We start from the raw sequence: 18,244 nt of genomic DNA on the forward strand, positions 1-18,244 counted from the left end.
TCCTCCGATGCCACCGAACAGCCCCCGCATCTTCAAAGCAGACCCTGGCGGGGTTGTCTAGCCACTGTTTACTAATTATTTTTGGGTCTCCCATTTTTGGATCTTCCTTTAGTCTTCATCCTTTCTTTCTGCGTCACCCTTTATCTGTTGGCGTCGCTCTCGTATATTTTCTTCTTCTCATCGAACCGCCACCGCCCCGTCGAATGCGACCCTTGTCGATTTCTTTGTTCCGATTCTATGCACAATCCCTGTGTGGAAGGCTACTCAACTGAGGAAACTTAATCGTCTGTTTAATGAATGTCGAACTTGATCTGCACTGTGGCTTGCGATTACTGGTGGATCTGCGATAGCGCCGAGGTCGATACAGAACGGCACGAGACATAGTTCAACTGACCCCAAGCATATTCGAGCAGTACTGTCTTGAGTGCGCCAGTTTGAGACTTGACCAGACACAATGCCCTTGGACGAAGAAGGCGCCAAGTGGTCATGGTAGGAATTCACTTATTGGTCGTCAGCACGAAGTTACTAACTGAATGCCTAGCGAACCATGTATTCGTGGCCATCGTTCCTCAAAATGCCAACATTTCGACAGATTGATGATGAAGGTGCCGAAGGCCGGACGTCCCCTTGCTAAATGTCCCCATCCGAAAGGGACATGTAGCTGCCAAAAGACTTATGCATTTATGATCCGCATCCCAAAAGGTGTGTCTCCCATTCCCCTACAAAACAAGCAGTTGCTAAATACCCTAAAGGCTCTACGTGTCTCTGTAGACCGGTATATCAAGTGCCTGTGGACTCGAATGAGTCCACACCACCCACTCCGACTGCTCTTCCCCCTACAGCTTCACCCGCTCCTGGTAAAATCCAGAAGTCATCTAGAAGGCAAATCAAAACTGCCCCCGAGAGCATTGCGAAAGCCCTAGATTCTATACCAGACTTTGGGAAACAACATCACGAAAACGGCACTTCTAGCCATGTCTCCCCTTTTATGTCTCAAGATTCCGGGCTCGGAACCATGGGAAACAGTCTTCCTCAGAGTATCGGTGGTGCACCTAGCAATTTCATACCTCATCAGACCCTCAACAATGGCGACGACTCAAAACCGCCAGGTGGAAGCTGTTGTTCTCAAAAATCTCAACCACCAGTGCAAACCAAGCCTCAAGCTTCTTGTTGTAAGAAGCCTGAAAGTACCACGCAAAATGGCCACAGCACAGAACGTACAACCGAGGGATCGAGCGCCCCCTACACGCCTTCTTTGAATGCGACTTCCTTTACACCCATATCTACACCTCAGATTCCTTCGTGGCAGGATTTCAATGCAGCCGGACAAAACCACTACTACCAACCGTTTGTGTCGCACCAGCAACCGACTGGGCAACCCACATATGTGCCCGACTATTCGTTACATACATCACCCAAGGCTGTTGCCATGAGCTTCCCCCATCAAAGCATTACCAACACTGGTCTCACCCAATCTTTCGTTCCGCATGATCCTAATAATTCTGGCTATATGGCACCGACAACTCTCAACAGCGATCCAACCCACAATTGCAGCTGTGGTGATAATTGTCAATGCCTGGGCTGTGCTTCCCATCCATTCAACAATACAACAAGGCAGCATGTTCAAGAAATGGGCCTTTTGGTTGCCTTTGACGGCGAGAACAGGGGCGTGGAAAAGATGAACGGTTACCAGACTCCCTCTTTACACGGTAGACAACATAGCGCTACTCAACTGGATTATTCCTATCCGAACTTCAGCCATGCCTTCAATAATGGCGCACAGAATCTGATGATGCATTCCTATGGTGAACAGAACCCAACCTCACGCATACTTGGGAATGGATATTCGTCTCCACCAGCTGAATACCTCTCAGATCAACAGTTTATGGAACCTTCAGAGTATTACACTCTTGAATATCCAGTGGGCTTGCCATCTGGCTGCTCTGATGTGACGGGAAATTGTCAGTGTGGAAATGATTGTAGCTGCGTTGGCTGTCTCACGCACAGCGGACACAATGGTCTTTCGCTTGAACCTGTTACTACCGAGACCAGCATGTCTCCCATTGGCCCCGTGACGTCGTCGGACAACCCAGGCATCGGTGTGTCTGGGATACAGGCTTTGAACGAGATTAGCGTTCCATCGACATCCCCCATGCTGTGAAGCTTTCCCCATCTCAAATTACCCTTTGCCGCAGGTGTTTCTGCATTATTTATTCTTACGCCGCGTTTCGTCTTCGGCCGACCGTTTATCATGATACCCCAAAATAGATGCTGGACATTAGATTTCTTACGCTCCCAGTCTTCGTGTACAGTTATTTTCCTTTAATTTTCTGGGCTACGTAGTCAACACATACATCAGTACATCCCCTCTCTTGTCATTACCCGATTCCTTCTTGCGACTGCCTTCATCGAGTTCCCCAGAGAATACCCATGCGGTGGATCTCACATTTTTCACGATCTAGTGTCGTCCGGACATGGAATAGCTTTGATATAACAATGCAGTTTCGGATATATTGGCCTCATCACATCCTTACATAGCTCCCTCTAGCCTTTACATGTAGTCGTAATTGAAGGTACTTTGGCTACACCGGCTTATTCTGTGAAAGCTTTTGTATTTATACGCCTGGCGATGCGAATTGAAGCCGCAAACTGAACAATGGCGGGATACAACAATGATGGATTGCATGCTAAACGGTAAACAGAGCCTAGGAATTCTTCTAAACAGTATGAATGAAGCCCCAATCTGACTTTATTCCCTCGGCTATACAGGTATCATACACAATCAAATGCTGAACCCTCTACCGACGCAGAGCGTCTCTAACGGGCGAGTCGCCACGACGGAACGAAGCTATCTCTCATGTTAGCCAGGATCGATACCTCTATACAAGACAGTAGCAGGGGGCAGAAACGTACAGTCGGCCTCCTCCCAAGCACGTCCAGCGCCAAAGCCCAGACCAACCCAAGCGGGCCAAGCCCTCCGCTTGAAGAGGAGCACTGAGAAAACAACACCGAAACCGAGACCGAGAGAGGAGCGAATGATCATGGAGGAGATAGCGCGATCCCACTATAGTTGTGCCAAGTCCGTATTAGCCCCAATTCTGCGCGATTGTATACTTCTTGCTCATTGGAACCTCCCGGAATAGCCGAGATGGTGGCCAAACAGGCCAGGGGTTGCCACTGATGCAAGAATATGGCGAGAAAAGAAATATAGGAGATTCATTAGGCGACTAGTACCTTCTCATTGAGCAATGCCTCACTGACGGGCTTGGTGGCCCGGACGATCGGCTGAGATTCGTTGGAGTCGGCCATTGCGGTAGATCTGAAAAGCGAGGATTAGCCAGAGGTACACATTGATGCAATTGAAGCAGGACTGACTGTGACGAGGGACACTAAGGAGGGAGTCTAGGGTAATATTTGCGGAATAACCAAGCCAAGGAGGAGGTGATGAAATCGGGTGCGATGTTTGAGCTCTGTCGGGCAAAGGCGGTCGGAAAAACTAGGCTCGGCTTGGGCTGTCGTCACGGGCTTAGTTAACTACTTTTTTTTTTCTTTGGGCGGGTAGTATCAGGACGCAATGTTAACTCCGCACTGACAAAGAACAAGAGGAAAGATAGGGGAGGGCCGTTCGACACACTCTTCTCGAGATGCCTTCTTTTGCGGAGGTAAGTTAACTACTCGAGATTTTGAGTTTCTCGTATAAAGTATGTTTGTTGATCTTGTCTTCTGTACAGCGTCCGCGCTCCTCGCAAGAGGCTCTTCTCCGACTCGAAAAAGGCTCGGGCTCTCCAATCAGTCAACTCAACGAGGCAGCTCAAATCATCGGACTGGATCTGGCACTATGCGCAAGTCATCCGGAGATTAATAAAACCACCTACGTCCAAGCTCGCGCCGCTCCGAAGGAAGAATGGGTTCTCCGATGGTTATTAAAGAAGTTGAAGGCGGGGAAGAACTATCGTGTCGAGCCTGCGTCTTTTCTCCTGTTACGACAACTCATTGATCTTATTCAGCCCAAGACATTGGCGACAACACTCAAGGACCAGAGATTCTTGGCGATCCTCGACCACGCGATTACCGACTTGGAGGATGATGTTTTTGCCGGTCTTGAAAATGGAGTGACAGAGTTGGGCCACTCGGACTCAGAGTCCAGTAAGACTCTCAGCGATACATCGCCTCAAAGTGATAAGAAAGGAACCAAACGAAAGAGAGCTGGCGACAGTGAACAAGATGGAATGGACGTTGACGAACAGCCGCAGACGCCTACGTCGTGCTTCTTGTCCTTCATCCGTGCCTTGGATTGCTTGTACAGCTTGGTGATGCTCGCAAGTCGAACGCTTGAGAATGATGATGAGGTAGCCAGTTCTCATTTGAAGCATGCGCTGAAAGGTGAGCCCGAAACGGTTGCTGTGACTTTAGGGAGATCGTTCAGACTTGCAGCTGTGGCTTCCACGCAGTTTTCCAACGCGCGGAAGACGACAGATCTGCAACACCTCCTATATGTGTTCCCAGCTATCCTGGACCTATGGGATATGCGATCTAACCATCGTGTGGACACGGACAGTGGATCGAGCAATGTAAGTTTTGCGCCGCGCTGAATGCCGGAGGAATGCCATGCGCTAACGTTGTTGTTAGGAATCTTTTGCCAAGTATTGCTTCCAAAGTGCTCTGAGGTTGCAGCACTCTGTGAGATCCATTCAGCTTGACACTGACGAAAGGACTCAAGTCCTGCATGGGGTTGAGCGTTTGATTGCGCTCCATGTAGTCCTTCCCGCGCGGGCCGCCTTTTTTGATAGAGGGGGATCAGGCATAGATTATTCGGCCAGCGAACCGGACTGGAGCGCTGTGAAGCCTGTTTCCGATACCTTCAGACCCATTCTTTGTGAACTCGAGCTCCCCAGTCAGAATACCAGTGGTGACATCGTCAAGAAGAAAACGTTATGGAAGACGGCAGAACTTCTGCCCGAGTTCTTCGACATTGCTTGTCGATCGGTTCCCAGAGACACCTTCCGAAGACAAACACACGATGCGCCTTGGTTGGAGACTCTGTTCGTTGCAATTGCTGAGCTAGCATTTTCTATTGTGAAAGCTGAGAACACTACTACTTACCTTCCCGAATTTGTCGGTGTCTTGGAGCGGCTCTTTCGCGTCGCCCTCGACCGGACCGTGCAGTTATCTTTGCATACTTTGCTCACTCATGCTTCCTACACCGGCCTGCATAGAGACGGACTGTCGCAGGTTGAGTGGAGCTTAACCGCCTTATTGATTGAGCTTGGGGCAGACATATTCTTGCCAAATTCTGGACTTAGTAACTCAACTCAATTGTTGGATGCGTTACTTCAAAAAATTAACCTACACTGGCGTAGCGGTGCGTCTCAGGCAGGTGGAAGTTATGAGACTATCAAAAACGGCATCTTGATTCCTTTGATGCGCGCATTCATGAGTGCCAGAGATTTGGCAACGTTCATGCAGTTGTGGTATGAGCAACTCATTGAAGTAGAAGAGGCACGATCTCAAGACAGTAGCTTGAGCCTTTTCACTGTCTGGGAAGATGATGATGTGTGCAATGTCTACGGTGATCTGATGCGCAGCCCCCTTACCCATACATATGCTTCTGCGCAAATGCATGCAGCTGCAACTGAGATTAGGGCCGAGGATGGCAAGATTTCCAAGTCCGCCGGGTCTTATGCTCAGTTTGTCATCCTGGAAGCTGGTTTTAGAAATCGTGATCTGAGTGCTACAGATTCCCATGAAGATCTGGATTCTATTATTAAGACGTTGAAGTCAACCTTGTCCTCGAAGCAACACCTATATTGGCGATGGCGGTTATGGAGGCTGACTCGCAGCCTTCTCGAGAACAATGTGCACCCAACCGACAGCCCTCTTGCTGCTACAATCATGGGGTTAGTTGAAGCTGCGGCGAAGTCTATCAAGCGCCATCAGAAGGACCGGATGCAGAAACTGTGTGCACCCCTGGAGTGCTTCGAAGCATATCGATTTACTGTTACTGCCATTAGTGTATCTGCAAAGTCCAGCTATACTGATGAGTTCAACTTGCTCACTAAGGATATTGCGGAGTTTATGGAATCTAGCTCCGGAAAATCAACACCCTCGTCCAATAATTCCCCATGGAATGGTCGGGTGGACACTCTCGATTCAATGTACCTCGTCTTGGCCTACTTTCTGACCCTTGTCAGGTGTCCGGACGTCTGGGGCGAGGTCAACTTTGAAATCCGCCGCTCTCTCTTTCAAAATATGCTCTCACTAGCAACATCTCAGTATGACCCGTCATCGACGCTCGAGACACCCCCATCTGAGGCAAGGTTCTTACAGGCCTGGGCGAGTGTGGTCTGCCACGAATACCTTCTTAATGCTCCTGCCATCGCCGTTGACCTGATTACCGTCCTATCGGAACGAGTCAAGGAGGACGCCTCAAATCGGAGGCTTTATGTTGAGAGTCTCCAGAGAATCCCTACGGCGCTTATTACACGCCGCCAGAGGGGACTTCTACTAGACCTCCTGCAGGCTGTTGTCATACAGGAAAATAGCACGGCTGAAATCACCGTAGGAATATTGTCCCTGATGGCGAAGCTGGCCGACATGCCCAAGTCCACGGCAGCTTTGACCAGCGATTGGGAACCAATCTGGACAGTAGCTAAAGCTGTCAGCTTGCAGGGGACAGAAGTTGACCTGCAGATCATGAAAGCATTCAGAAATTTACATCGAGCAGTCGTATCTAAGCTTCTTGTTCTCTCCGAAGAGGATTGTCGCCGACTGTTCAAGAAGATGTACCGCAAAGTCTCGTCCAAGGCGTCTAAGTTACGAACTATTGACCGTGATTCCATGGATTGCTTTTTCTTGAGGATCTCCTTATCTCAGCTCTGGCTCCACCGCAAGCGACTGTCTGGTGTTGATGAGACGGAATTGGCTGCATGCCGTCAAAAGGTTTTTGATTTGGTTGTGATGGAGGTCAAGTCCGTCAAAGATCAATGCAAGAAGCAGAAGTTAGAGGAGACCATTACTTTGATCAAGATCCTGGATGCATTGGAGGACTTTGAGGACCTGGCGACGGATCACGCTGAAGTTGAGAAGTTCTTGACCAAGATCGAGAATTATGTTGAAAAATCGGTGGACTCAGGGTCCTCACTGAGAAGGCTCATCAGGCGTCGTGTCTTGGCTGGTAAAGGCACAGAGAAGAGTATTACACTGCCTGTTATAAGCTGCGTCGAGACACTGCCGCTCCAGCACATGTATGGCGAAGAGCAGCAGCTTTTTATTCGATCAACAACTGCCAGATTTCAGTCGATGACTGTGGACCAACTGACTCAGGTTATCCAAGACATCCGGGAACTTGGATTTGATGGAGAGAATGCCGCCTATCACCTCCTCGTTTCCGGCTTAGCTGTCGCCGCACTTGCCCCTGTCGATGATAAGGAAAGCAGCACGGCTAAAGAACTCTCTCTTCTGTGCACCGCTGTCACGGATTCAGTTCGCCGTAGCAGATCCATCGAACATTTCACTCTTGCTACCGAATGTATAGATATTCTTCTGCGTAGCCACACACGCTGCATTACTCAGTGGAACATCGACAGTCTTCTGGCATGTGTTGCGGTGTGCGCTTCAAAGGCCGGTCCACTAATTAGTCCGGAATACTCTGCATCAATCTATATTCGACTATGTCGGTTAATGGGCGTACTCTTTGGTATTCACCGCCAGAAACTCGGTGGTCGTTTCCATCTGATTCTGCCTGCCATGCAGCGACTGCTTAACTGCTTGTTCGCTCGCAGTAAGAAGCGCACAAGGACTATGCTGTCGGAGAAGAGATCTGCGCAGCAACCATTCTGGCTTGCACCCCTGCAGGCCGCCCACGCCGTGCACTTTACCCGTCTCCTCACATCACTTTGCGACCCGACCGTTTCTGCGGTGTCGAGGCCCACCCAGACCGGGCTGAGCCACGAGGGCTTGACTGACCAGACCAAGAAAGCTAAGCGTATCGCGGGTCAGTACCTCCAGTACCTCATCATGGAGTATGCGGAGAGCTCCCTGCGCGGCTCACTGGCACCAGAAGTCAAAACTGCCATCCTGCCGGGTCTCTACTCTGTCTTGGATGTGATGTCACGGGATACCATGCGGGCATTGAATGCTGGACTCGATGTATCCGGTCGTGCGATCTTCAAGGGCCTCTATGACGACTACGTGAAGTTCGGCAAGTGGAATAAGGGATGATGGGGTTGTGTGGGTAAAATTAGCGGCGTGAATTAGACTGGACGGTTGCCTGGAGTTGATGGTGGAGTCTAGTGTACGAAACAGACATTGCCTACATATCACACTCGATAAGTGTATGCGATGTCATCATTGATATGTTGTATATAGATAGCGGCATTGCCTACAATTTATCTGGTTCGAAACCATATTGAAGCCAACATATAGTACATATTGTCCTTGAGCCATGTATTCATGATTTGGTATGCGAATCGTTATAGAAATAGGACAAGGTGACTTCCCCCGCCCTGGCATTGTGTTGCTCAAAGAGTGTCATAGCCAATGGCATAATTCGATCGAGAACATGTTATCTTAGTATGTCTCCTAGGCCACCGCATGGAATCGGCGTGAGTTGAAGAACCATTTCTATCTAGATTTTGTAGATTACTCCGGTCATTATCCAAGTCAGTCTTCTCGGCGCGTTCCTTTTCTTATTCTGAGGAAAAACAAATTCTAATTCCCTAAGGCCCCGTGCCAAGAACAGCGATACACATATGAATTTGCCAGTATAGCATCACTTAAAGTTAAAATTAAAGAGACAAGGGATCTTCGACTAGTCCTGGGTCCTAGATTTTCTTAACGAGATCAGGGGGAACTTTAATACCTTTTCAGGTCTCTTCAGTACACGTGACATCTCCTTATCGTTATCATCCGCGGGGACACAAAAATCAACCCAGTTCCTGCTTACTCGATGTGATCGAGTCAGTACGGGGGAAACGATGAGGCAGCGATTAGATATGCCCAGTCCACCGACTCCACCGTGGTTCCACCAGTCCGGTGATCATAGGCTGGAGATGCCGGAGGAGCCCCAGTCATGTCCTGTTTGCGGAGAGCTTATCGCAGATAACGGAGGGTCGTTCATTTTTGTTACTCGACCAGATAGAGCAACCGAAAACCAACGCGCGGTCACCTCTCATTTTCCCCCCTTGGCGGGCGGCTCGTGGAGGGTGATAAGGAAACGGTGGCGCAGCGATCAGATGGTCGGCTTATCAGCCTTTTGTCATGAAGGTTGGTTAACTTCCTCGAGGATTATCGGGGGTGAAGGATGGAGTCTGGAATATCGGGTTCTAGAGCCCTCCTCATTGGCTGAACGGGGGGTGGTCAATGACGATGCTGCCTTCCCCATACTGCAACACTGACAACCTTTGTTTTTCTTTATAAAGAAGAAGGAGGGACCGGGGGACGAAGAGAAGGAGGAATACTACTTCACTTTTACTACTACTGTAGTACATCTCTCTCCTTCTCTCTCCCTCTCTCTCTCCGCCTCCCATCAATTCATCTTGTTGTCCCTCGACTCCACTGAACTATCCTTATTCCTTCCTGAATGTAATTTCTCTATTCTTTGAATCATATACCACTACATTTGCCATCAGCTTCACTCCACTCCCACCCAAGTCCACGGGGGATTCTCAAAGAATGGCGCGAATTAAAGAATGGGTCGAGAAGTTGGAGGTGCCGTCGGAACCCGGCCTGACCAACACACAATTGATGTTGACGAACCATGACTTGCGGCCAGGTGAGATCATTTGAACTGGCCAGCGCATCTCCTCGAGACGCCCTTTGCTGCCGCTTTTCCTTTGTGCACTAGAGATCATATCCCCAGAGGACGAGTAAAGCTGACCGAGTGGACCTTGGGATTGCGTCGTGATGTACAGTCGAACCCGAGCGTCGTCAATGGAAATGGTTCAACTTCGTCGCCTTCTGGATTGCGGACTCCTTGAATATTGTAGGTTGCCATCCGTTCACCTTCCCACAGAAAAGCATAATGCTAACAACTTCGTCTCGAACAGAACACGTGGATGATCTCGTCCTCGATGATCGTGGATGGTTTGTCGTGGTGGCAGTCATGGATTTGCGTCTGGGTCGGATACTTCATTGCTGCCTGTTTTGTATGCTTGACGGGTCGCATTGGCGCCGTTTACCACATTTCCTTCCCGGTGGTCTGTAGATCCACATTTGGAGTTTGGGGGTCGCTCTGGCCGGTATTCAATCGAGCTGCAATGGCGGTTATTTGGTACGGTGTTCAGGGTTACATCGGAGGTATGCACTGTGTTCTGGGCCCCTCACTCACCCCATGAGAGTGTTTTATGATGCTGTCATGGTTATCTAACGCAAAATAGGCCAGTGCGTGACATTGATGATCAGCTCAATTTGGCCCAGCTACAACCGCCTCCCCAACTCCATTCCCGCCAGTTCGGGCGTCACAACCAGGGACTTCGTGAGCTTCTTCATCTTTTGGCTACTGTCCCTTCCAGCCCTTTGGTTCCCTGTTCACAAAATCCGCCATCTCTTTACCGTCAAGGCAATCTATTCGCCGATTGCGGCCATCGCTTTTTTCGCCTGGGCCATCGCACGCGCCAAAGGCCTTGGGCCCATTGTGCATCAGCCCCATACCGTACACGGCAGTGCGCTCGCGTGGGCGGTGGTGAAGGCGATTATGAGCTGCCTGGGAAATTTTGCGACGCTGATTGTGAACGATCCCGATTTTTCGAGGTTCGCCAGGAAACCAAAAGATGCACTGTGGTCCCAGCTTCTCACAATTCCCATCGGCTTTGGCATCACCTCTTTCATCGGTATCATTGCGTCCTCATCCTCGGCGGTGATCTTTGGCGGAGAGATGGTGTGGAATCCTCTTGACCTGTTGGGCAAATTCCAGGTTGGCGCCAGCTCAGCGGAGCGATTTGGGATCTTTATAATCTCTACAGGGTTTGCCTTAGCTCAGTTGGGGACGAACATATCTGCAAACTCAGTTTCCGCGGGTACGGATATGACAGCATTGCTTCCGCGGTATCTTACAATCCGGCGCGGAAGCTACATTTGCGCTGCAATTGGTTTGGCTATGAATCCGGTAGGTACCCTGATGCGTCTCCTTTGGGGATTATCTGACAGAAGTGCAGTGGAACCTCGTTTCCTCATCCAACAGCTTCACGACTTATCTCTCAGCCTATTCGATCTTCCTTTCTTCCATCGCGGGCCCCATGATCTGTGACTATTACATCGTCCGCAAGGGTTATCTGCGAGTGAAAGAACTGTACACTGCACGGGAGGGCTCCGCATACCGATTTGTCTACGGCTTCTCGTGGCAGGCATATGCCTCGTATATTGCAGGAATCCTCGTCAATATCGTCGGCTTTGCCGGTGCCGTTGGACGCACGGTGCCTGTAGGCGCCCAGTACATCTACAACGTGAACTACTTCTCGGGAATATTTGTGTCTGCCCTCATGTACTACATCCTAACCCGGCTCTTCCCCGTTCCCGCGACTAGCTCCACCTGGTCAGAAGTCGATCAGGACGTGGACAGCATGTCTATCACGTATGGAGAGGAAGTCGATGCGTACGATGTGCCGGAACCGGCGAAGGCAGATACTCTCAATTATGGCACGCTCCAGGAGCGGAAAGGACCGAAGGCTGGGTCATCGGCCACTGTATGACTAATGAGACTTGATTTATGATACCTGTGCTTAATGATATTGTTTGACTTCATTCTTATACGACTTTAATAATAGAAATGGATGCGCGGGATGGCCATTGTCATCATTCTTCAATGGAGCCTTATTCTGGAAACTGTAGCTATACCCAGGGAGTCCTCCGAAGCAAAAGGGCAGTCGTATTATCCAAAAGCTAACCCACTATTCAAGCTCCTGATATCTTAACCACATTATAAAACCACATACACCTCCGGCATTGTCATAACACCATACATTCATTCCACATCAATCACCCACCTTAGCGAGTAGTATATCCACCGTTAGCGAAGATGGTCTGGCCCGTGATCCAGGCGCCCTCCGTGCAGAGGAACCGAACAATCGGAGCGATATCCTCGACCATGGTCAGACGGTTGCCCATACCATTGGACTTGTGGAACTCGACAGCCTCAGGGGATTCCTGGGGGTAGAAGAAGGCTATTTCGAGTGTTAGGTTAAACATTGTTCACTTGCTCTTAGGATTTCCTTGAGGGTAACTTACGGGTGTCCATTGGCCCCGGGGCAATGTTGTTGACACTGACGCGGCGGGATTGGAGTTCCTTACAGACGCCTCTGTTGACTTGTTAGTGTATGTCCTTGGGGATCAGACTTGTGGGTGGATGAGAATGATATTGGCTATAGTACGGTAAGTAGGTACATACCGAGTGAAATGCTCGACAGGAGCCTTGCTACCAGCGTAGGAAGTATAGTATCCCGTGAAAGCACCGAGGAGGGCCGTGACGATCGTGATGATCTTGCCTCCATCCGTGACGTGCGCAGCAGCTTCTTTGAGAATGAAGAACGCCGTCTTAGAATTGATCCTGTGTTCCCAATGCGTCAGTTCCATCCCTCGTTACCTGTCCTTGCTCTCTCTCTCTATATATATATCTAGAAGCAAAGTGGATCAATCGACCAGGAATAGACCTACGCAAACATAGTATCATATTCCTCCTCCGTGATCTCAGTAATAGGCTTCTTAAGCACCTTGCCCACCGTATTGACGACGATATCAATCTTTCCGAACTCCTTCAGCGCATCCTGGAAGAGCTTCGTCACGGCTCCGGCGGAAGTCAGGTTACCCTGATAGAACGCGACCTTGATGCTGGGGTAGGACTTTTTCAGCTCGGCCTCCAGCGTCGCGGCATCGTTCTTGCTGCTGTCGGAGTGGTAATGGAGGGCGAGGTTTGCGCCGGAGCTGGCCAGCTCACGGGCGGCGGCGGCGCCGAGGTTCTTGACGCCGCCGGTGATGAGGGCAACTTTTCCGTTGAGGGCCATTTTGTCTTTTCTCTTCTTCGTAATGTAGGACTGGGTAGGTGAGTGAGTTGGTATAGAGATAAGAAGAAGGTGTGTGATTTGTTCGAGTTGTGTTATACTTCGCAGCGATCTTTGAATGAAGAAGGGGGAAGAGTCCGACGTGTCAGAACCCCGGTCCTTTTATAATGATCCGTGGAGCCATGATGTCGTCTACCCAGTCTTCCATGCTCTCTGGAACTACCATTCCCGGAATTCCATGAATCAATCTCTTTGTCTCTTCAATGGGTTTCTGTCATGTTCGGTATGAGTTGAATTGGGTTAAGTATGCGTTATCCGGAAACGGCAAGCGGGGGGGCTCCACTTTTGGGTTTCATGGTTGGTGGCGGGTCTGGACGATCGCACGGGTTGGGAATTGTGATGTCCGATTTGGGACATTGCCCATCTGTGTCTGCTGTCATGGTTGTCATTTCAGATCTGGGGCTCCAATGGGAGAATTTGCGCTTCGGATGACAATCTGATTGATCTGGAAGTTTAACCGGATAGAGTGTGGTCCGCGAGTGATATCCCGATTCAGACAGGACGTCACGTTGTGGTCGTTCTCGGGAGGGGGGAAAATGACGAAGAAAAGAAAAGACAGCTGGCAGAATGAAACACTCCCAAATATATTAACTCCCGATCCCACGCTACTAATATTACATACATAAATACAAAAAATCAATCCCGGGCATTGCGCTCGATCACGAAGATGCAAGAAAATGACCAGGATTGGGCTCAGGGAGAGCTTGACCCGGCACAAAGGTCGCGCCAGGGTAATAGAGCGCCGATCCATGCAGGAAGGCAGCATTGCGGTCGATCCAGACCACGATCCGTCGGAGTAATCCGTTCAGACCAAGCGCGGATAGACCGCCTCGTAACCCGACCGCCCGGGTCAGTCCTCTCATGTGCACGCTATAACTCGCCATGTTCCCGTACATCGCTTCATAACTTCCCATCTTCGCTATCGCGCCTACCAGTGCGTCACTGACCCGGTCCGGTGGTTGATACTTCAAGGCATCGTTGATCGCTTGGATGGCTTCACAACGAAGGGTGAGGAGGTCTACTTTCATATCTGCGGCATGCTCGCTCACAGATGCATAATGGGATGCTGCGAGCAGCATGATGACCAGGAACAGGGAGGGCTCGCTCATCACCAAAGGGAACCAGCTGGTTCTCAGAAGGCCCTTGTTCCCGGGTTGATCGAGCTCCGGGATGTCCACGGCCATATGCACCAGGTCTTATAATATTCCATCAGTACGGCTCTACTTGCTATGGATGGTGACGCTAATTCCGCACTTACAGTGATCCACGAATACCGGCATGAACGACTTGAACCCGACCGGATAGGACCGAAAAGGGTCGTCTCGCAGTCCCCCCAACTGCAGAGGAATAGAGACGGTGGAGGTGGAGGACGTACTGTCAGGAGAGTCGTCCTTATAATCGCTTCGTGATTGCCAGGTTGAGCAACAGTCTATGCTCATGCAGACTGATACCACCGTATTTCTCTTTCGCTTGAGAGACGGGCGATTCTCGACTTGCTTCCACTGGTACCGAGCCACGTGAGATCGGATTTCGGGCTCCTTCGCGAGCTGAAGAGCATCCTTCGGCTCCTTAACATTTATAAAGACAAATTCCATACCCATCTTGAATGTGTTGATGGACGGGGCAAAGTTTGATTGATTGGGGTGTGTATGTGGGTGAGGGTGAGTGTGTGGGATGCTATAGTACTAGAAGTGTAAGCGCCGAATGAATCCTACGCAAGGACAATCATCATTCAACACGTTGTTCTTTGTTGTTTACTTTGCGTCTTGACTAGGCACGAGACGACACCTTGGGGGGGATATTTAAGGAGACGAAGCCGCTGTCATGGATTTGGCACTTGGGGTCTGAATGTGATAAAGCAGGAGAGAGGGGATTGTTCGGCGGGACTGCTCAGCCGTACCCGACCTGGCCGGATCCTTTCAATGGGAACAAAAGTCCCCTAAGTGGGTGCGCCCCACCTACCACAACCAATGAGGGCGGAGATCGACCATTGGGGTGTGAACGATCTTCCAGCTTTGGCGCCGACTATCAACACTAGTCGCTTCCTTCCTTCCCTTCTTCAGCGCTTTGAATGTGAATTCTCTCAATGAACAATCCTCTCATAATATGATTTCATGCTCGCTTACCTATCTGCACTGCTCTGCAGATTGGAAACAATTCATCCCTCGGAATTCTTTTCCTGTTGTCGGCCGGTGAATGGAATGCTGCGATGCTCCCAGATCGCAATGGCAACCCCTTATCGTTGTCAGCGATGGGTGGTCGAACTCATGTCTCCACATCGCACCTCTCTTAAGCTCATTGCCTCGCCCCATGAACCCCGCCAATGGTTGCTCGCTCGGCTTGGAGAGAGTTGCTCTGAACCAGCTCATTGCAAGAGTTGCTTCATTCGATGCAATAATTGTATTGCGATGTCTTGGGGTCAAAGCACATCGCTCGGATCGTAGTCGGCTTCGGTTTCATAGACGGACAATGTGACTTGAACCTTGAACATACGGCTTAACCCGGACGAGGTGAGGGGATTTGTTACCTCTCACATTTGTTCACCTGGGGTTGCGTATGCCTTCTGTTGCTCTTGACATACGCCGGAGTAGACTATTCTCATTTCGTATGCGACTTGACCCGTGCCCCCTTGGTGTCATTTCACCCAGGTACCTTTGATAAACTCTCTATATATATATACATATATTTTGTAAATCATGGCGATCAACCGGGTAGCTGGACATGTCATCTGGACTCTTCAATTAGCTTTCTATCTCGACACAATTCGGGATTTTGTGGGAGACAATACGAAGTACATCGATCATGATCAAGATATTCGAGAGGGGTTGTATTCTGAAGCATGTTCAGGCAACCAATTTATCAACGCACAGCCATTTAATACGAGACACGTGCATCCCCTACATGTGACGTGGGGTACAAAACTGAAGCTGACGAACTCATCCTGGTGTATTCAACTGTGATTGTTACACCTTCATCACGATATTTACCATGGTCTCAAGTACGGTTTTTGTCGTCGCTCAGGTTGCCCTCGCCGCCCTTGTGGCCCATGTGATCTACCAGTGTTATTTCCACCCACTTGCGCGCTACCCCGGGCCATTCTTGGCTCGATTTACCAATCTCTGGTTCGTCCTTAATCTAGCCTTCATTGAGCTAAGATCCACCCCATTTTGTCTATACGGATTGCCAAGCGAACTAACCGATCTACATAAAGGAGACTGTTCACCTTTTTTGGTGGTCAACATCATCTTTCAGAGCAACATCTGCATGATAAATATGGCCATGTTGTCCGCGTAGCGCCAAATTGGCTCTCATTCGACGACCTACGAGCCTTTGAGGCGATCTACGGGTTTAATAAATCCGTCGAAAAAGACGACTTCTACGTGTTTGGTGGCCCTCCTGACAACCGTGTGCCGAGCGTATTCGCTCTTGAAACCGATGCAGCTCATCGTCAGAGGAAACGTAAGGTAGTTGGGCCGGCCTTGACGAGCGCAAAGATAACCAGATATGAATCCATTATAACCAAGCATGTGGACCTCTTCTTTACGCGAACAGAGGCCGAGTCCTTGTCAGGACAAGGTGGCGAGAAGACCGTGGTGAACCTGGCACCGCTGGCTCATCGGTTCACGATGGACGTCATGCTCGAGCTCATCTATGGCCCCGACAGTATCTCGCATCCGTATACCGACTCTGCGATCGGGGCCACTATGTGTTCAACCATGCGCAAGTTGACCAAGATGGCGTGGAGCTTCTCGCTATGCCCATCGTACGGCTGGATCATGAATAGCCGCTTCATCGGTACAGTGTTACGCAACCTGTCCACCAGCAAACAGGGCGGTCCCGCAGATATTATGGCGCTCATGGCTTCGAGCCACACGATGATCTTTCGGCGTCCCAAACAGGTTAGCCGACCTGCACAGCCCGGAATCGTGACAAGTTGGTTAGAGGTCCCTCTTGATGATTCTAGTCGTATGACTCAAGATGAAGTGTATTCGGAGGCAGTCAACCTGGTGTTTGCCGGACCGGGCAGCGTAGCTGCAGCTCTAACAGCCATGGTCTACCAACTAGGAACGCAGGAAGGCCTCCTCTGGCAGGAGAAACTACGAAAAGAGGCAGATCTCGACGCGCCTCCATTCTCTTTAGAGCTTCAAGCGGTTGTTAAAGAGACTTTGCGTCATTGCGCCTCTTTCCCTACGGCCTTTCCCCGAGTCATCAGACCCGGTGCCGAAAGTGTAGTCTCCAGCCTACCAGCCCCACTCCCCGTCGGTACCACTGTGTCAGCAAATACCTATGTTTTAGGCCGGTCGCGTAGAATATGGGGTGACGATGCAGACCAATGGCTTCCGCAGCGATGGCTAGAGGATGAGTCACAACGTCGGGAGATGGATGCCAAACTGGTGGCTTTCGGTAAAGGGTCGCGAAGCTGCGTTGGTAAAGACTTGGCCTGGCTGGTCCTTGCAAAGGCGGTCATGGCCATCATCCGACGCTGGAGGTTTGTGAGCGTAGGAGAGCTTCGGGGGAAGAGTTTCTTGGAAATGCAGTATGACGAATGTTGGATTGAGTATGAAAAATTGGGGTGAAGTTGTTGATACGTTAGTAGAGCATAATATCGGCTCTGTACTCTACGCCTGAATCCAGTCGGAAATTGACTGAATTGCATGACACATTGACCACTCGTGGAGTGACGGCGTGGCTCAGCTGAGCTGAGCTGTCCTTCCATTTCGGGAGCCCGACGATGCTGCTCCGCCGCGAGTGAGATCTTGAGATCTCAAAACGATCTACATCGGCAAAAGTCAACAATCCACTCCATCTCCACTAGAGGGGCGAAAGTAATTTACTTACTCCCCTTTAGCAGACATATATAAATCAGAGTTTCACCAGCCGAATTTTTTTTTTGACTTTTATCTTTCCTTGTCTTACCTTGTCCATCGAGTTCGGATTCTCTCCTGGACTCTTCACGGGAAATCAACACATCACACACCATTGTTGATTTTGTTGGTACCTGATCCGAAAGTTGATCATCACAGGTACTCCAACTCCACTACTTAGTTACCTACATCCTCTCACTCCCCCGTCTCTCGTCCAATCAGATCATTAATCCGAAAGACGTAATCATGGCTACCTCTGGGGCTCTTCCGCAAACCCTTCGCTCCATCACCGACATCAAAATCGCGGAGCTTTCCAAACAGCGCTCG

General features: G+C 50.0%; 7 protein-coding genes across 7 annotated transcripts; 4 read left to right on the plus strand and 3 right to left on the minus strand.

Annotated features, from left to right (window-relative positions):
- Positions 1-26: 26 nt before the first annotated feature.
- mac1 (putative copper-activated transcription factor GRISEA) lies at positions 27-2,594 on the plus strand. Its single transcript, XM_032082400.1, has 3 exons — positions 27-489; positions 542-702; positions 753-2,594. Exons 1-3 carry the CDS (start codon positions 455-457, stop codon positions 2,159-2,161), a joined length of 1,605 nt encoding a protein of 534 aa, XP_031939892.1. The 5' UTR covers positions 27-454; the 3' UTR covers positions 2,162-2,594.
- Positions 2,595-2,622: 28 nt separating this feature from the next.
- Positions 2,623-3,468, minus strand: BDV37DRAFT_252201 (MICOS complex subunit MIC10). The gene is made up of 4 exons (XM_032082401.1): positions 3,376-3,468; positions 3,235-3,319; positions 2,914-3,064; positions 2,623-2,848 (listed from the first exon to the last, which is right to left on the minus strand). Exons 2-4 carry the CDS (start codon positions 3,307-3,309, stop codon positions 2,799-2,801), a joined length of 276 nt encoding a protein of 91 aa, XP_031939893.1. The 5' UTR covers positions 3,310-3,319; positions 3,376-3,468; the 3' UTR covers positions 2,623-2,798.
- A 106-nt stretch (positions 3,469-3,574) lies between these two features.
- On the plus strand, positions 3,575-8,499 carry BDV37DRAFT_155268 (ribosome biogenesis protein URB2). The gene is made up of 3 exons (XM_032079056.1): positions 3,575-3,662; positions 3,732-4,571; positions 4,630-8,499. Exons 1-3 carry the CDS (start codon positions 3,645-3,647, stop codon positions 8,218-8,220), a joined length of 4,449 nt encoding a protein of 1,482 aa, XP_031939894.1. The 5' UTR covers positions 3,575-3,644; the 3' UTR covers positions 8,221-8,499.
- Positions 8,500-9,534: 1,035 nt separating this feature from the next.
- Positions 9,535-11,801, plus strand: BDV37DRAFT_155276 (nucleobase cation symporter-1 family protein). The gene is made up of 5 exons (XM_032079057.1): positions 9,535-9,772; positions 9,912-9,982; positions 10,047-10,296; positions 10,377-11,104; positions 11,154-11,801. Exons 1-5 carry the CDS (start codon positions 9,673-9,675, stop codon positions 11,685-11,687), a joined length of 1,683 nt encoding a protein of 560 aa, XP_031939895.1. The 5' UTR covers positions 9,535-9,672; the 3' UTR covers positions 11,688-11,801.
- BDV37DRAFT_252208 (uncharacterized protein) lies at positions 11,780-13,222 on the minus strand. The gene is made up of 4 exons (XM_032082402.1): positions 12,649-13,222; positions 12,383-12,541; positions 12,223-12,293; positions 11,780-12,158 (listed from the first exon to the last, which is right to left on the minus strand). The coding sequence occupies exons 1-4, from the start codon at positions 12,993-12,995 to the stop codon at positions 11,983-11,985; spliced, it is 753 nt and encodes a 250-aa protein (XP_031939896.1). The 5' UTR covers positions 12,996-13,222; the 3' UTR covers positions 11,780-11,982.
- Positions 13,223-13,711: 489 nt separating this feature from the next.
- BDV37DRAFT_284549 (uncharacterized protein) lies at positions 13,712-14,653 on the minus strand (the record flags this gene model as incomplete). Its single annotated transcript, XM_032087521.1, has 2 exons — positions 13,712-14,247; positions 14,311-14,653. The coding sequence occupies 2 exons, from the start codon at positions 14,651-14,653 to the stop codon at positions 13,712-13,714; spliced, it is 879 nt and encodes a 292-aa protein (XP_031939897.1).
- Positions 14,654-15,768: 1,115 nt separating this feature from the next.
- BDV37DRAFT_155296 (putative cytochrome P450 pisatin demethylase) lies at positions 15,769-17,896 on the plus strand. Its single transcript, XM_032079058.1, has 2 exons — positions 15,769-16,174; positions 16,264-17,896. The coding sequence occupies exons 1-2, from the start codon at positions 16,041-16,043 to the stop codon at positions 17,627-17,629; spliced, it is 1,500 nt and encodes a 499-aa protein (XP_031939898.1). The 5' UTR covers positions 15,769-16,040; the 3' UTR covers positions 17,630-17,896.
- The last annotated feature ends 348 nt before the right edge of the window (positions 17,897-18,244 follow it).

Source organism: Aspergillus pseudonomiae (genome assembly GCF_009193645.1).
Source record: "Aspergillus pseudonomiae strain CBS 119388 unplaced genomic scaffold BDV37scaffold_49, whole genome shotgun sequence".
Taxonomy (NCBI): domain Eukaryota; kingdom Fungi; phylum Ascomycota; class Eurotiomycetes; order Eurotiales; family Aspergillaceae; genus Aspergillus; species Aspergillus pseudonomiae.

Coding starts and splice junctions, on each gene's coding strand:
- BDV37DRAFT_252208 (XM_032082402.1), bottom strand. CDS start 12,995: ATGGCCCTCAACGGAAAAGTTGCCCTCATCACCGGCGGCGTCAAGAAC. Junction 12,542..12,648: donor GAATATGATACTATGTTTGC/GTAGGTCTATTC, acceptor TTGGGAACACAG/GATCAATTCTAAGACGGCGT. Junction 12,159..12,222: donor CCCGGGGCCAATGGACACCC/GTAAGTTACCCT, acceptor CACTCGAAATAG/CCTTCTTCTACCCCCAGGAA.
- mac1 (XM_032082400.1), top strand. CDS start 455: ATGCCCTTGGACGAAGAAGGCGCCAAGTGGTCATG. Junction 490..541: donor GAAGGCGCCAAGTGGTCATG/GTAGGAATTCAC, acceptor CTGAATGCCTAG/CGAACCATGTATTCGTGGCC. Junction 703..752: donor TATGATCCGCATCCCAAAAG/GTGTGTCTCCCA, acceptor AATACCCTAAAG/GCTCTACGTGTCTCTGTAGA.
- BDV37DRAFT_155296 (XM_032079058.1), top strand. CDS start 16,041: ATGGTCTCAAGTACGGTTTTTGTCGTCGCTCAGGTTGCCCTCGCCGCC. Junction 16,175..16,263: donor GCTCGATTTACCAATCTCTG/GTTCGTCCTTAA, acceptor ATCTACATAAAG/GAGACTGTTCACCTTTTTTG.
- BDV37DRAFT_155276 (XM_032079057.1), top strand. CDS start 9,673: ATGGCGCGAATTAAAGAATGGGTCGAGAAGTTGGAGGTGCCGTCGGAA. Junction 9,983..10,046: donor TTGCGGACTCCTTGAATATT/GTAGGTTGCCAT, acceptor CGTCTCGAACAG/AACACGTGGATGATCTCGTC. Junction 10,297..10,376: donor TGTTCAGGGTTACATCGGAG/GTATGCACTGTG, acceptor AACGCAAAATAG/GCCAGTGCGTGACATTGATG.
- BDV37DRAFT_155268 (XM_032079056.1), top strand. Junction 4,572..4,629: donor CGGACAGTGGATCGAGCAAT/GTAAGTTTTGCG, acceptor CGTTGTTGTTAG/GAATCTTTTGCCAAGTATTG.
- BDV37DRAFT_252201 (XM_032082401.1), bottom strand. CDS start 3,309: ATGGCCGACTCCAACGAATCTCAGCCGATCGTCCGGGCCACCAAGCCC. Junction 3,065..3,234: donor AGGCATTGCTCAATGAGAAG/GTACTAGTCGCC, acceptor GCACAACTATAG/TGGGATCGCGCTATCTCCTC. Junction 2,849..2,913: donor TGCTTGGGAGGAGGCCGACT/GTACGTTTCTGC, acceptor CATGAGAGATAG/CTTCGTTCCGTCGTGGCGAC.